Source organism: Oncorhynchus kisutch, linkage group LG13, assembly GCF_002021735.2.
Source record: "Oncorhynchus kisutch isolate 150728-3 linkage group LG13, Okis_V2, whole genome shotgun sequence".
Classification (NCBI taxonomy): Eukaryota; Metazoa; Chordata; class Actinopteri; order Salmoniformes; family Salmonidae; genus Oncorhynchus; species Oncorhynchus kisutch.
Genome location: NC_034186.2, coordinates 76,035,666 through 76,050,475, shown reverse-complemented (window position 1 = coordinate 76,050,475; position 14,810 = coordinate 76,035,666). Strand labels below are relative to the sequence as shown.

Here is a 14,810-nt window from a genome sequence, read left to right as displayed (position 1 = left end):
GTGCGGGCGCCCCGGGCCGCCCCCGGCAAGATGCCTTATACCTAAATCCGCTACTTTATGTGTGTGTGTGTGTGTGTGTGTGTGTGTGTGTGTGTGTGTGTGTGTGTGTGTGTGTGTGTGTGTGTGTGTGTGTGTGTGTGTATGTTTCTCACTGTGTAGGCCTATACGCGTAATCATTCAGTATATTTTGGGCCGAAGGGTTTAAAATGTAATTGTCACAAAAATGAATGACATTATTTTACTGCCACTGCATATCATGTCTGGAGAAAACAGAACACTGATATTGATGCATACATTGCATATGACCCTACCTACATGACAATTGTTTCACTTTAATAATGTTTACACACTGCTTTACTCATCTCATATACTGTACTCTATCCTACTGTATTTTAGTCAACGCCACTCCGACATTGCTCATCCTAATATTTATATAATTCTTAATTCCATTATTTTACTTTTAGATTTGTGTGTATTGTTGTGAATTGTTAGAAACTACTGCACTGTTGGAGCTAGGAACACAAGCATTTCGCTACACCCGCAATTACATCTGCTAAATATGTGTTTGTGACCAATACAATTAGATTTGATTCTAGCCACTAGATGGCGACGTGAGATTATAAAACGCTACTAGAATGACGCGTCCACGAAGAAGCGTTCCTCATCCTCAACTGGTCTGTTTCCGTCCTAAATCGTTAACGAAACCTTACGTTCTTGAACGCACCCCAGATTTAAGTTGTTGTAGCAACGAGCTAAGCCATGCCTGCAGCTGAAGCTTCTGTTGTTTCTAGTCCTAGACACAGTTGTTTCAATTAATGGTAAATACATCATCAAATGTGGCTAGTTTTTGGCTCGTCGTATGTCCTGTATTGGGTACATTAGCTAGCTAAGTTAGCACTATCAAGGTGAGTGTGTGGATAAATTAGCATATACTTTTGACACCTGATTCCACTCTGTCCAGCGTCGTTGTTTTGCCTTCCCTCTCCAGTATGTAAACACCAACACTAATAGTAACGTTACTTAGTCTACACATTGTATACAGCCAATATTGTATTGCATATTGTAGCAGGCTCAAGTCAACACACGGATTTTGTTGTTTCTATTGGCAATATTAACATTAACGTTACTTGTCAACTTTTGCCTATTCTGCCTCTTTATTCTAGGTACCATAGTACCCATACAGGCACATCTTTGCTGGAGCAATGTCTGCAGTCAGCAGCCTGGTCCCGGCTCGATTCCTGACTCTCACTGCTCACCTCGTCATCGTCATCACCATTTTCTGGTCACGGGTATGTTCTGAGTACTGGCAAGGTTCTGGACAAACCATATCCTCTGTGTGTGACATGTCTCATGCCTGTATCTGGCATCTAGAAGACACCAGTTGTTCACGACATCATCAACATGCTCTTCTATAATACACTGCTCAAAAAAATAAAGGGAACACTTAAACAACACAATGTAACTCCAAGTCAATCACACTTCTGTGAAATCAAACTGTCCACTTAGGAAGCAACACTGATTGACAATACATTTCACATGCTATTGTGCAAATGGAATAGACAACATGTGGAAATTATAGGCAATTAGCAAGACACCCCCAATAAAGGAGTGGTTCTGCAGGTGGTGACCACAGACCACTTCTCAGTTCCTATGCTTCCTGGCTGATGTTTGAATTCTGGCGGTGCTTTCACTCTAGTGGTAGCATGAGACGGAGTCTACTACCCACACAAGTGGCTCAGGTAGTGCAGTTCATCCAGGATGGCACATCAATGCGAGCTGTGGCAAGAAGGTTTGCTGTGTCTGTCAGCGTAGTGTCCAGAGCATGGAGGCGCTACCAGGAGACAAGCCAGTACATCAGGAGACGTGGAGGGGGCCGTAGGAGGGCAACAACCCAGCAGCAAGACCGCTACCTCCGCCTTTGTGCAAGGAGGAGCAGGGGGAGCACTGCCAGAGCCCTGCAAAATGACCTGCAGCAGGCCACAAATGTGCATGTGTCTGCTCAAACGGTCAGAAACAGACTCCATGAGGGTGGTATGAGGGCCCGACGTCCACAGATGGGGGTTGTGCTTACAGCCCAACACCGTGCAAGACGTTTGGCATTTGCCAGAGAACACCAAGATTGGAAAATTCGCCACTGGCGCCCTGTGCTCTTCACAGATGAAAGCAGGTTCACACTGAGCACATGTGATAGTCTGGAGACACCGTGGAGAACGTTCTGCTGCCTGCAACATCCTCCAGCATGACCGGTTTGGTGGTGGGTCAGTCATGGTGTGGGGTGGCATATCTTTGGGGGACCGCACAGCCCTCCATGTGCTCGCCAGAGGTAGCCTGACTGCCATTAGGTACCGAGATGAGATCCTCAGACCCCTTGTGAGACCATATGCTGGTGCGGTTGGCCTTGGGTTCCTCCTAATGCAAGACAATAGACCTCATGTGGCTGGAGTGTGTCAGCAGTTCCTGCAAGAGGAAGACATTGATGCTATGGACTGGCCCGCCCATTCCCCAGACCGGAATCCAATTGAGGACATCTGGGACATCATGTTTCGCTGGCGGATGCTTTAGTCCAGGTCTGGGAGGAGATCCCTCAGGAGACCATCCGCCACCTCATCAGGAGCATGCCCAGGCGTTGTAGGGAGGTCATACAGGCACGTGGAGGCCACACACACTACTGAGCCTCATTTTGACTTGTTTTAAGGACATTACATCAAAGTTGGATCAGCCTGTAGTGTGGTTTTCCACTTTAATTTTGAGTGTGACTCCAAATCCAGACCTCCATGGGTTGATACATTTGATTTTCATTGATCATTTTTGTGTGATTTTGTTGTCAGCACATTCAACTATGTAAAGAAAAAAGTATTTAATAAGAATATTTCATTCATTCAGATCTAGAATGTGTTATTTTAGTGTTCCCTTTATTTTTTTGAGCAGTGTATATTGTGTTTCAACCGTGCTCGGAATCTAGTGATACTGTGTAGATCTATCTCTGAAGTAATCGTACTCATTGGCCCACAGGAGAACAATGTTGAAGCTTGCCTGCCTTTGGATTTCACACAAGACCAATACGACAAGGAGGACACCAAGTAAGCATCTTTCACCCAGGACATGACTCCTAACCCTACACACACACAGTATATCCCAAAATAATTGCTAGAGGTTTTGAATAATCACGTCTTACACACTCTCTCGAACTTTCTCTCCTCTATCTTTCTCTGTCTCTCTCTTCTAGGTTGGTGGTAGCATTGTCAGTCACCATGGGTCTGTTTGCTATAGAGCTGGCTGGCTTCTTCTCTGGTGTGTCTATGTTCAACTGCACCCAGGGCCTCCTCTGTATCCTTTACATGTTCTCAAAACTCTTCCACAAAACCCTGTACATATCCAAAGTACACATAATGCATAGTATAGCAGTGGTTACCAGTCCTAGTCCTGGAGAACTACAGTTTGCTTTCGTTCTTGCACAGTACTAATTTTGCGTGGCCAGTCACATCAACAAGTAGGCTACTCAAGGTCTTGATGTTTTGTTGAGTAGCTGAGTGTTGGTGCTGGGCAAGAATGAAAGCCTGCACAGTGTGACTCTAGGAATAGTGAAGAACATGGGAGGGAATTGATCGATGTAAGCAGTATGCAGGAAGTTATACTCTTCTTTCAGATCAGCAAGGGGACGTTAATATGGACATTGATATAAGGTTTAGGAAGTAATCTTTTTATTGGTTTGGTTAAGATTCCCTGACTCAGGACTCCCTCCCCATACACCATCCATGCATCCATCTCTCCATCCACACACTAGCGACTGCAGCCCATGCCAGTGCCTCTGTGGCTCTGCTGTTCTTTCTGTTTGAACAATGGGCATGTGAAATATACTGGTGGATCCTTGCTTTCTACGTGTGTGTGTGTGTGTGTGTGTGTGTGTGTGTGTGTGTGTGTGCGTGTGCTTCTCCTCCTCAGAGGTTTTGTTTCCCTGACTCTCCTCCAGCGTTGGCTGTCCACTGCAGCGCGTCCGTCTCCCTGTCTTTCTTTGTCTTCCAGAGATGGGAGTGTTGGACATACTGGGTTATTTTTGCCTTCTGCAGGTTTGTGTGTGTGACAGACTGACTGACTGACTGACTAACAGACAGACAGACATTGTGTGTGTGTGTGTGTCCTGGAGTTATTTGGGTCATTTTTGCCTCGTGCAGGTTGATGCTTTGCTCATAATGCTGCCATCCTCTCTATCTCCCGTAGTGTTCTCCCTGCATTTGTGGAGATCCTACTCTTCATCGCAGTGTTTGGACTGAAGAAGAAGCCACTATAACCGAGAGCAGTGTTTCACATCAATGTTCGGTCTGGAATGTAGTGTCCTTCCTTCCCAGCACTTGTACACAGCTGTCCAAGTGACACATTGTGACTGTTCAATAGTGTCAAGGAGACATAGTTGATGTTAGTGATGCTGGATGGTGATCATAGTGATAAAGACAACAGAGCTGGTTAAGATGTGGGTGGTCTAAGCTGCAGCATCCGATACAGTGACAGCATAGGTTTGAATCTGGCCTTCTGACTTTTGACACAGCCTTTATCTATCCATCAATAGTCAGATTATTATATTTATTTATTTTAAGCTGTGGTGTGTGTTTCAGGATTGTGGGCGTTGTAGATGGAAACAGAGCTACTGTATGTACCAAGGCAGAGAGGACGATTTCTAAAAACTCCAGCGTATTGATCCTAATTGCTAAGCTGAATGTATAGACACAAGTAACCATCTTTCTCTTCACCATGCTAAATGGTCCTGTGTACCATAGGATTTTAGTACCACCTTTCTAAAACGTTTACCTAAAAAATATATGTTTTATCAAGCTGAATCTATACCATTCCTTCCTTCCTTTTAATATGCTTTTTACATTAATCTAAAATGTGGTGATATCTGATGGTACATGCTACACCTCTATATGTCAAAGTGTTATTCATATTTTTTTTACGATTAAAGTATTTTACCTGTGTAATCTAGTATTTCTTTCATAAACCTTCCTTGAAAAAATTTGTGCGGTAGGTGTGTCAGTCTTGACGCACTTTTTGCGTCGCTAGAATCTGATTGGCACTTCACATTCGACTCCTACGTGTGCCACCTCTCACCGGTTCCGGGTAGCAGAAACGGAGTTTGTTCCTGGAGCTGCCTGTGTTTTGAAAGGATATCGAAAACACGTGATCTTTTGTGTCAAAAACGTAATTATTGATTAAATATCAAAACATGGGTAAGTTCTGAAAGGCTAACGTTTAATTTTGATCAATGTTTGTGCTTTGAACATATGTATTGAGGGATAGAAAACAAACGTAATGGTAACTAGCTAACGATAGCTAGCTGTGTAACTAGGCTTGCCATCCATTGCTAACTTTGTTAGTTACGTAGCTATTTTGTGCAGAATACACTTGCCAACAATGTATATTTCTTCAGTTTAACGGTAGGTAAGCTGTGTTGTCAAAATGTATGATAAAGTTTTTTGTAGCTACCTAGTTAGGTATTTTCATTATTCGAGAGAGGGTGTTTCCACACGGAATCTTTCAAGAGTGTACACTGACGTGGCGTAAAGATTGCTGTTAATAAGATGCAGTGAAATGTTTCGTATAGGCTAGTTATTTTATGTTTTTGTCACTCAAAGATGAAATATAAACCCAACTGTTGATATTATTATTATGTTAGAATCTGGCCTCTTCAGTCCAGCTGCAGTCCCTTAGTTTGTGACAGTAGTAGAACAATCATCTATGTGTAATCTGCCTCTCCCCTCCCTCTAGCGGTGAACACAGGCACATCCCTGGTTCTGTCCAGTCTGTTCTCTGTGTTGGTGTTTGCTGGGATGCAGATGTTCAGCAGACAGCTGGGCTCTACAGAGTTGCTCACCATCCTGGGAGGCTTCCTGGGCTCTGTCCTCTTCATCTGCTCCCTCACAGTATCCTCCTTACACCAAAACACACCACAACATAGCAGCACTGCATACAATGCAATCTAGGTAGACCTCAGATAGGCTTAGGGTTGTAAACTTGTCAGAGTAAGCTGTTTGTAAAGCCAGACAGCTAAAGTCTTTGTTTATGTTCTGTGCTCCCTTGAGTTCCCAAGTGATGGAAGCAGATAGTCAGTTGGTTGGTTCTATAGTCCACATGCAGCAATGTGAGTCATGGCAGGGTTTATTTTTTTATTTCACCTTTATTTAACCAGGTAAGCTAGTTGAGAACAAGTTCTCATTTACAATTGCGACCTGGCCAAGACTAAAGCAAAGCAGTTCGACACAAACAACAACACAGAGTTACACATGGAATAAACAAACATACAGTCAATAATACAGTACAAAAAGTCTATATAAGGTGTGTGTAAATGAGGTAAGATAAGGGAGGTAAGGCAATAAATAGGCCATGGAGGCGAAGTAATTGCAATGTACCAATTAAACACTTGGAGTCATTGATGTGCAGAAGATGAATGTGCAAATAGAGATACTGGGGTGCAAAGGAGCAAGATAAATAAATACTGTATGTGGATAAATAAATACAGTAAGGGGATAAATAAATACCGTATGTGGATAAATAAATACAGTATGGGGATAAATAAATACCGTATGTGGATAAATAAATACAGTAAGGGGATAAATAAATACCGTATGTGGATAAATAAATACCGTATGTGGATAAATAAATACAGTAAGGGGATAAATAAATACCGTATGTGGATAAATAAATACAGTAAGGGGATAAATAAATACAGTAAGGGGATAAATAAATACAGTAAGGGGAGAAATAAATACTGTATGTGGATAAATAAATACAGTAAGGGGATAAAAATATACCGTATGTGGATAAATAAATACAGTAAGGGGATAAATAAATACTGTATGTGGATAAATAAATACAGTAAGGGGATAAATATATACCGTATGTGGATAAATAAATACAGTAAGGGGATAAATAAATACAGTAAGGGGATAAATAAATACCGTAAGGGGATAAATAAATACTGTATGTGGATAAATAAATACCGTATGTGGATAAATAAATACCGTATGTGGATAAATAAATACAGTAAGGGGATAAATAAATAAAGGATCACTGAAAGTCTAACGGTCTAATAAAACCACCACATTAGGTGTCTCTTCTCGCCCACTGTGTGTTTCCCTCCTTAACCCTTTCTCCAACCAGGCCTTCAGTAACCTGGAAAACCTCATCTTCGGCAAGGGATTCCAGGTCAAGATCTTCCCAGAGAGTAAGTCTGTCTTCACAACTACAGAGTGATGCACAGAATCTATTTCCTGTGTTTCACACACATTCACTGAGCCTCTTGTCATGAGTATGGGTGCATCTGAATAGTGTAGCGGCTCAGCACCCACTCGGTCCTGTTTTAACGGGTGTTCATTTCTCTCCTGTCCACCAGTCCTGGTGTGCCTGTGCCTCTCTCTGTTTGCCTCTGGGCTGGTGCACCGTGTGTGTGTCACCACATGGTAAGTACGAACTCCCAGACTACTGACAAACCCAGGCGCACCACACACAGAAACTCTCTTAACAACTGAACTGAGTGATGACATGAAGGACTTATGGAATAGCAGAGAGCCGATCCAACTGACAATCTCTTAGAAAGAAATAGAAACTATTGGAACCAAGATTTAAAAATAACTGATATTGGCACAAGATGGAAGTAATGTTGGATCATAACTAACGGCATTACAGTTTACAAAAATGTACGCTTAATCCAGTATAAATTCATGTATTGGATTTATTATACAAGAGACAGAGAGGTCTGAAGTGTAAAACTACTAATGACTCAATAATTCATGACCTTCTGGAAATGTTATAAAATCCAAAAGTTATGGGTGGAGTTGGAAAGATGGCTCAGAGGTATTACAATGTAAATGAGCTTTTAATGAGTCTGTCTGCATATTTAAAGACATGGCATATGAGGGTGCAGTGTGAGACCCGATGGGTAGGACAACACTTTTCTCATCAATCATCTTTAAAAAAAAAACATATACAACTGGAAATCAACCAATCATCTGTCGTTTACGCAATGGAAGGGTCACATGCTTTACTATCTAAAAAATGTAAAGTGCGCAGGTGACGGAGAGAAATAAATTTGTGCTGTTTGAGGCCATGTGGCAGAAAGTGATGCGGGCGCTGGAGATAAGGGGGTGAGGGCTGGTGGGTCTGGGCAGGAGTGATGTAGTTGATGTTTGTATGATGTCGTCGATTGTTTGTATGTTTTGTATTGTTGATCAAATAAAATCTTATAGGGAAAAAAAGGAATAGTAATGATGATGATAACAGTACTACTATTATCAATGAACTTTGGGTGAAGTTTTTATTTCTTCTCAAACCATATTGTGCTGTTGCTGTGCTGACTGTTTCATTTTGTTCTCTCTCCAGTCTGATATTCTCTCTGTTTGCCCTCTACTACATCAACAAAGTGTCTGCTGCTCTGTACCAGGCAGCCGTTCCCACGGTAATGCCAGCCAAGGCTGCCAGCAAGGGCAAGAAAAAGAACTAAGTCACTAATTAGATCAAACTTTCATACCGTCATCCAATCAGCATCCACTACAACGGCTAACCAGGCAAGGGAGAAATGGTGTAGGTTAGCCAATGACAGTGTACCCCAGTTTCCTTTTTGTAGGTCGTGCCAACCAGCATTCTTAGATATTTTCCTTAACTTCTTAACTCTATGACCATTGATCTCCAAGGACTGGACACCTCTCAGCAGTATAGATAAACTGAGACCTACCCAGCCCATCCATACACTGTTCTCAGCAGTATAGATAGCCTGAGACCTACCCAGCCCATCCATACACTGTTCTCAGCAGTCATGAGGCCTGGGGTGGAAGAAAGGAAGCAGTTTGGGATCTAGCCAGAATCATGTCTCTACATTCCCTACATCATCCCCATGTACTCAGCACTTGTTTCAAAATGCTTGTCTACAGATCCATACTTTTGAATGACGTCCTTTTTGTTTTGGTATGAAAACTTTGTTGTGGTTAATGAATTTGTAATTAAAAACCCATTGAAAATAGTGTCTATATTTGTTTTTGGTTTAAGCTACTTGAAACAGACAAGTCAAGGTAAGCACTGTCGCTTCAGTGCTACTATGCGCAAAGTTCCCCTTATCGATGCTCCAGGTACACACACATCTGACATCCCTTTTACAGAGCAGCCATGTACTCAAAGTTGTAGCACACCAGCGTACACAATGGATTTTGTTTCTGGTGTCCTTTGACAGCTCTTTGGTCTTGGCCATAGTGGAGTTTGGAGTGTGACTATTTGAGGTTGTGGACAGGTGTCTTTTATACTGATAACAAGTTCAAACAGGTGCCATTAATACAGGTAACAAGTGGAGGACAGAGGAGCCTCTTAAAGAAGTTGTTACAGGTCTGTGAGACCCAGAAATGTTGCTTGTTTGTAGGTGACCAAATACTTATTTTCCACCATAATTTGCAAATAAATTCATTAAAAATCCTACAATGTGATTTTCAGGATTTTTTTTCTCATTTTGTATGTCATAGATGAAGTGTACCTATGATGAAAATTACAGGCCTCTCTCATTGTTTTAAGTGGGAGAACTTGCACAATAATTGGTGGCTGACTAGATACTTTTTTGCCCCACTGTACATATATATATATACAGTACCAGTCAAGATATTTTTTTAAATTTTCTACATTGTAGAATAATAGTGATGACATCAAAACTATGAAATAACACATGGAATCATGTAGTAACTACACTATTATTCTACGATGTAGAAAATAGTAAAAAAATAAAAATTTGAAAAACCCTGGAGCGAGTAGGTGTACAAACTTTAGACTGGTACTGTATATCCCGGAAGACGAAACCAAGCCTACTCTCAAATGTGAACTTTCACTAGAAAACTAGCAGACCCAACCCTCCTACCACAGACACATGGGGAGATCCAGAGAGAACCAGCAGACCTACCCCTCCTACCACAGACACATGGAGAGATCCAGAGAGAACCAGCAGTCCCACCCCTCCTACCACAGAGACATGGAGAGATCCAGAGAGAACTGTCAGGACCTCCCCTCCTACCACAGACACATGGAGAGATCCACAGACAACCTGCCGATGTGCCCTTGAACAAGGCACTTAACTCTAATTTGCTCCAGGGGCGCCGTACTACTATGGTTGACCCTGTAAAACAACACATTTCACTGCACCTAACCTGTGTATGTGACAATGAAACATATATTGTTTATGTGCAGAATGAAAGAAAGTAGAAGAGTCATAAGAAAGTAGAAGAGAATAATATACAGTTGAAGTCGGAAGTTTACATACACCTTAGCCAAATACATTTAAACACAGTTTTTCACAATTCCTGACTTTTAACCCAAGTAAAAATGATCTGTCTTAGGTCAGTTAGGATCACCACTTTATTTTAGGAGAATGTGAAATGTCAGAATAATAGTAGAGATAATTATTTATTTCATATTTTATTTCTTTCATCACATTCCCAGGGAGTCAGACGTTTACATACACTCAATTAGTATTTGGTAGCATTGCCTTTAAATTGTTTAACTTGAGTCAAACATTTCAGGTAGACTTCCACAAGCTTCCCACAATAAGTTGGGTGAATTTTGTCCCATTCCTCCTGACAGCTGGTGTAACTGAGTCAGGTTTGTAGGCCTCCTTACTCGCACATGCTTATCAAGTTCTGCCCAAAAATTCTCAATGGGATTGAGGTCAGGGCTTTGTGATGGCCACTCCAATACCTCGACTTTGTTGTCCTTAAGCCATTTTCCACAACTTTGGAAGTATGCTTGGGGTCATTGTCCATTTGGAAGACCCATTTGCGACCAAGCTTTAACTTCCCGGCTGATGTCTTGAGCCGTTGCTTCAATATATCCACACCATTTTCCCTCCTCAGGGAGTGGCTTCTTCCTGGCTGAGCGGCCTTTCAGGTTATGTTGATATAGGACTCGTTTTACTGTGGATGTAGATACTTTTGTAGCTGTTTCCTAAAGCATCTTCAAATCAAATGTATTTATATAGCCCTTTGTACATCAGCTGATATCTCAAAGTGCTGTACAGAAACCCAGCCTAAAACCCCAAACAGCAAGCAATGCAGGTGTAGAAGCACGGTGGCTAGGAAAAACTCCCTAGAAAGGCCAAAACCTAGGAAGAAACCTAGAGAGGAACCAGGCTATGAGGGGTGGACAGTCCTCTTCTGACTGTGCCGGGTGGAGATTATAACAGAACATGGCCAAGATGTTCAAATGTTCATAAATGACCAGCATGGTCAAATAATAATAATCACAGTAGTTGTCGAGGGTGCAGCAAGTCAGCACCTCAGGAGTAAATGTCAGTTGGCTTTTCATAGCCGATCATTAAGAGTATCTCTACCACTCCTGCTGTCTCTAGAGAGTTGAAAACAGCAGGACTGGGACAGGTAGCGCGTCCGGTGAACAGGTCAGGATTCCATAGCCGCAAGCAGAACAGTTGAAACTGGAGCAGCAGCACGACCAGGTGGACTGGGGACAGCAAGGAGTCCAAATGCCAGGTAGTCCTGAGGCATGGTCCTAGGGCTCAGGTCCTCCGAGAGAGAGAAAGAAAGAGAGAATTAGAGAGAGCATACTTAAATTCACAGAGGACACCGGATAAGACAGGAGAAGTCCTCCAGATATAACAAACTGACCCTAGCCCCCCGACACATAAACTACTGCAGCATAAATACTGGAGGCTGAGACAGGAGGGGTGAGGAGACACTGTGGACGCATCCAATGATACTCCCGGACAAGGCCAAACAGGAAGGATATAACCCACTTTGCCAAAGCACAGCCCCCACACCACTAGAGGGATATCTTCAACCACCAACTTACCATCCTGAGACAAGGCCGAGTATAGCCCACAAAGATCTCTGCCACGGCACATCCCAAGGGGGGGCACCAACCCAGACAGGAAGATCACGTCAGTGAGTCAACCCACTCAAGTGACGCACCCCTCCTAGGGACAGCATGAAAGAGCACCAGTAAGCCAGTGACTCAGACCCTGTAATAGGGTTAGAGGCAGAGAATCCCAGTGGAAAGAGGGGAACCGGCCAGGCAGAGACAGCAAGGGCGGTTCGCTGCTCCAGAGCCTTTCCGTTCACCTTCACACTCCTGGGCCAGACTACACTCAATCATATGACCCACTGAAGAGATGAGCCTTCAGTAAAGACTTAAAGGTTGAGACCGAGTCTGCGTCTCTCACATGGGTAGGCAGACCATTCCATAAAAATCGAGCTCTATAGGAGAAAGCCCTACGTCTGGCCATGCTTTCCACCTGGCTACCCCTACCCCAGTCAACTGCCCGGCACCCTCCACAGCAACCCGCCCAAGCCCCCACCATTTCTCCTTCACCCATATCCAGATAGCTGATGTTCTGAAAGAGCTGCAAAATCTGGACCCCTACAAATCACCTGGGCTAAACAATCTGGACCCTCTCTTTCTTAAATTATCTGCAGAAATTGTTGCAATCCCTATTACTAGCCTATTCAACCTCTCTTTCGTATCGTCTGAGATTCCCAAAGATTGGAAAGCTGCTGCGGTCATCCCCCTCTTCAAAGGGGGAGACACTCTAGACCCAAACTGCTACAGACCTATATCTATCCTATCCTGCATCTCTAAGGTCTTCGAAAGTCAAATTAACAAACAGATTACTGACTATTTTGAATCACATCGTACCTTCTCCACTATGCAATCTGGTTTCCGGGCTGGTCATGGGTGCACCTCATCCACGCTCAAGGTCCTTAACAATATCATAACCGCCATCGATAAGAGACATTACTGTGCAGCTGTATTCATCGACCTGGCCAAGGCTTTAGACTCTGTCAATCACCACATTCTTATTGGCAGACTCATCAGCCTTGGTTTCTCAAATGATTGCCTCGCCTGGTTCACCAACTACTTATCTGATAGAGCTCAGTGTGTCAAATCGGAGGCCCATTGTCCGGACCTCTGGCAGTCTCTATGGGGGTGCCACAGGATTCAATTCTCGGTCCGACTCTCTTCTCTGTATACATCAATGATGTCGCTCTTGCTGCTGGTGATTCTCTAATCCACCTATACTCAGACAACACCATTCTGTATACTTCTGGCCCTTCTTTGGACTGTGTTAACTAACCTTCAGACGAGCTTCAATGCCATACAACTCTCCTTCCGTGGCCTCCAACTGCTCTTAAACACAAATAAAACTAAATGCATGCTATTCAACTGATCATTGCCCGCACCTGCCCGCCCATCCAGCATCACTACAGCATCACTACTCTGACTTAGAATGCATGGATAACTACAAATACCTAGGTGTCTTGCTAGACTGTAAACTCTCCTTCCAGACTCACATTAAGCATCTCCAATCAAAAATGAAATCTAGAATTTGGCTTCCTATTTCGCAACAAACAACTTCGGCGATGTCATCTATAAAATAGCCTCCAACACTCTACTCAGCAAACTGCATGTAGTCTATCACAGTGCCATCCGTTTTGTCACCAAAGCCCCATATACTACCCACCACTGCGACCTGTAAGCTCTCGTGGGCTGGCCCTCGCTTCATACTCATCGCCAAACCAACTGGCTACAGGTTATCTACAAGTCTCTGCTAGGTAAAGCCCCGCCCTATCTCTGCTCGCTGGTCACCATAGTAGCACCCACTCGTAGCACACGGTCCAGCAGGTATATCTCACTGGTCACCCCGAAAGCCAATTCCTCCTTTGGTTGCCTTTACTTACAGTTCTCTGCTGCCACTGACTGGAACGAATTGCAAAAATCACTGAAGCTGGAGATTCCCATCTCCCTCACTAGCTTTAAGAACCAGCTGTCAGAGCAGCTCACAGATCACTGCACCTGTGCATAGTCTATCTGTATACAGCCCATCTATCTACCTCATTCCCATACTGTATTTATTTATTTTGCTCCTTTTGCACCACAGTATCTCTACTTGCACATCCATCTTTTGCACATCTACCATTCCAGTGTTTAATTGCCATATTGTAATTACTTCGCCACCATGGCCTATTTATTGCCTTATCTCCCTTAATTGACCTTATTTGCACTCACTGTATATAGACTTTGTTTTCTTTTTTTCTACTGTATTATTGACTATATGTTTTGTTCATTCCATGTGTAACTCTGTGTTGTTGTATGTGTCGAACTGCTATGCTTTATCTTGGCCAGGTCACAGTTGCAAATGAGAACTTTTTCTCAACTAGCTTACCTGGTTAAATAAAGGTGAAAAAAAAAAGGTTTGTCAAAAGAGAGATCAGGGTCCAGAGTAATGCCAAGGTCCTTCACAGTTTTATTTGAGACGACTGTACAACCATCAAGATTAATTGTCAGATTCAACAGAAGATCTCTTTGTATCTTGGGACCTAGAACAAGCATCTCTGTTTTGTCTGAGTTTAAAAGTAGAACGTTTGCAGCCATCCACTTCCTTATGTCTGAAACACAGGCTTCTAGCGAGGGCAATTTTTGGGCTTCACCATGTTTCATTGAAATGTACAGCTGTGTGTCATATGTATAGCAGTGAAAGTTAACATTATGTTTTCGAATGATATCCCCAAGAGGTAAAATATATAGTGAAAACAATAGTGGTCCTAAAACGGAACCTTGAGGAACACCGAAATGTCCAATTGATTTGTCAGAGGACAAACCATTCACAGAGACAAACTGATATCTTTCCGACAGGTAAGATCTAAACCAGGCCAGAACTTGACCGTGTAGACCAATTTGGGTTTCCAATCTCTCCAAAAGAATGTGGTGATCGATGGTATCAAAAGCAACACTAAGGTCTAGGAGCACAAGGACAGATGCAGAGCCTCGGTCTGATGCCA

At 43.0% G+C, this 14,810-nt stretch overlaps 2 protein-coding genes across 5 annotated transcripts; both read left to right on the top strand.

The window, feature by feature from the left end:
* The first annotated feature begins 648 nt into the window (after positions 1-648).
* Positions 649-4,970, top strand: tmem107 (transmembrane protein 107). Of its 4 annotated transcripts, none has more exons than XM_020477724.2 (6): positions 649-818; positions 1,164-1,289; positions 3,013-3,080; positions 3,227-3,327; positions 3,971-4,067; positions 4,219-4,970. In XM_020477724.2, the coding sequence occupies exons 2-6, from the start codon at positions 1,203-1,205 to the stop codon at positions 4,286-4,288; spliced, it is 423 nt and encodes a 140-aa protein (XP_020333313.1). In that variant the 5' UTR covers positions 649-818; positions 1,164-1,202; the 3' UTR covers positions 4,289-4,970. The 4 variants fall into 4 exon arrangements, with proteins under 4 accessions (XP_020333313.1, XP_031643283.1, XP_020333312.1 ...); XM_031787423.1 differs by having other exon boundaries at positions 3,785-4,067; XM_020477723.2 differs by having other exon boundaries at positions 649-905.
* A 107-nt stretch (positions 4,971-5,077) lies between these two features.
* On the top strand, positions 5,078-9,008 carry LOC109885938 (keratinocyte-associated protein 2). The gene is made up of 5 exons (XM_020477720.2): positions 5,078-5,222; positions 5,761-5,915; positions 7,153-7,216; positions 7,385-7,451; positions 8,371-9,008. The coding sequence occupies exons 1-5, from the start codon at positions 5,219-5,221 to the stop codon at positions 8,489-8,491; spliced, it is 411 nt and encodes a 136-aa protein (XP_020333309.2). The 5' UTR covers positions 5,078-5,218; the 3' UTR covers positions 8,492-9,008.
* Positions 9,009-14,810: the final 5,802 nt, after the last annotated feature.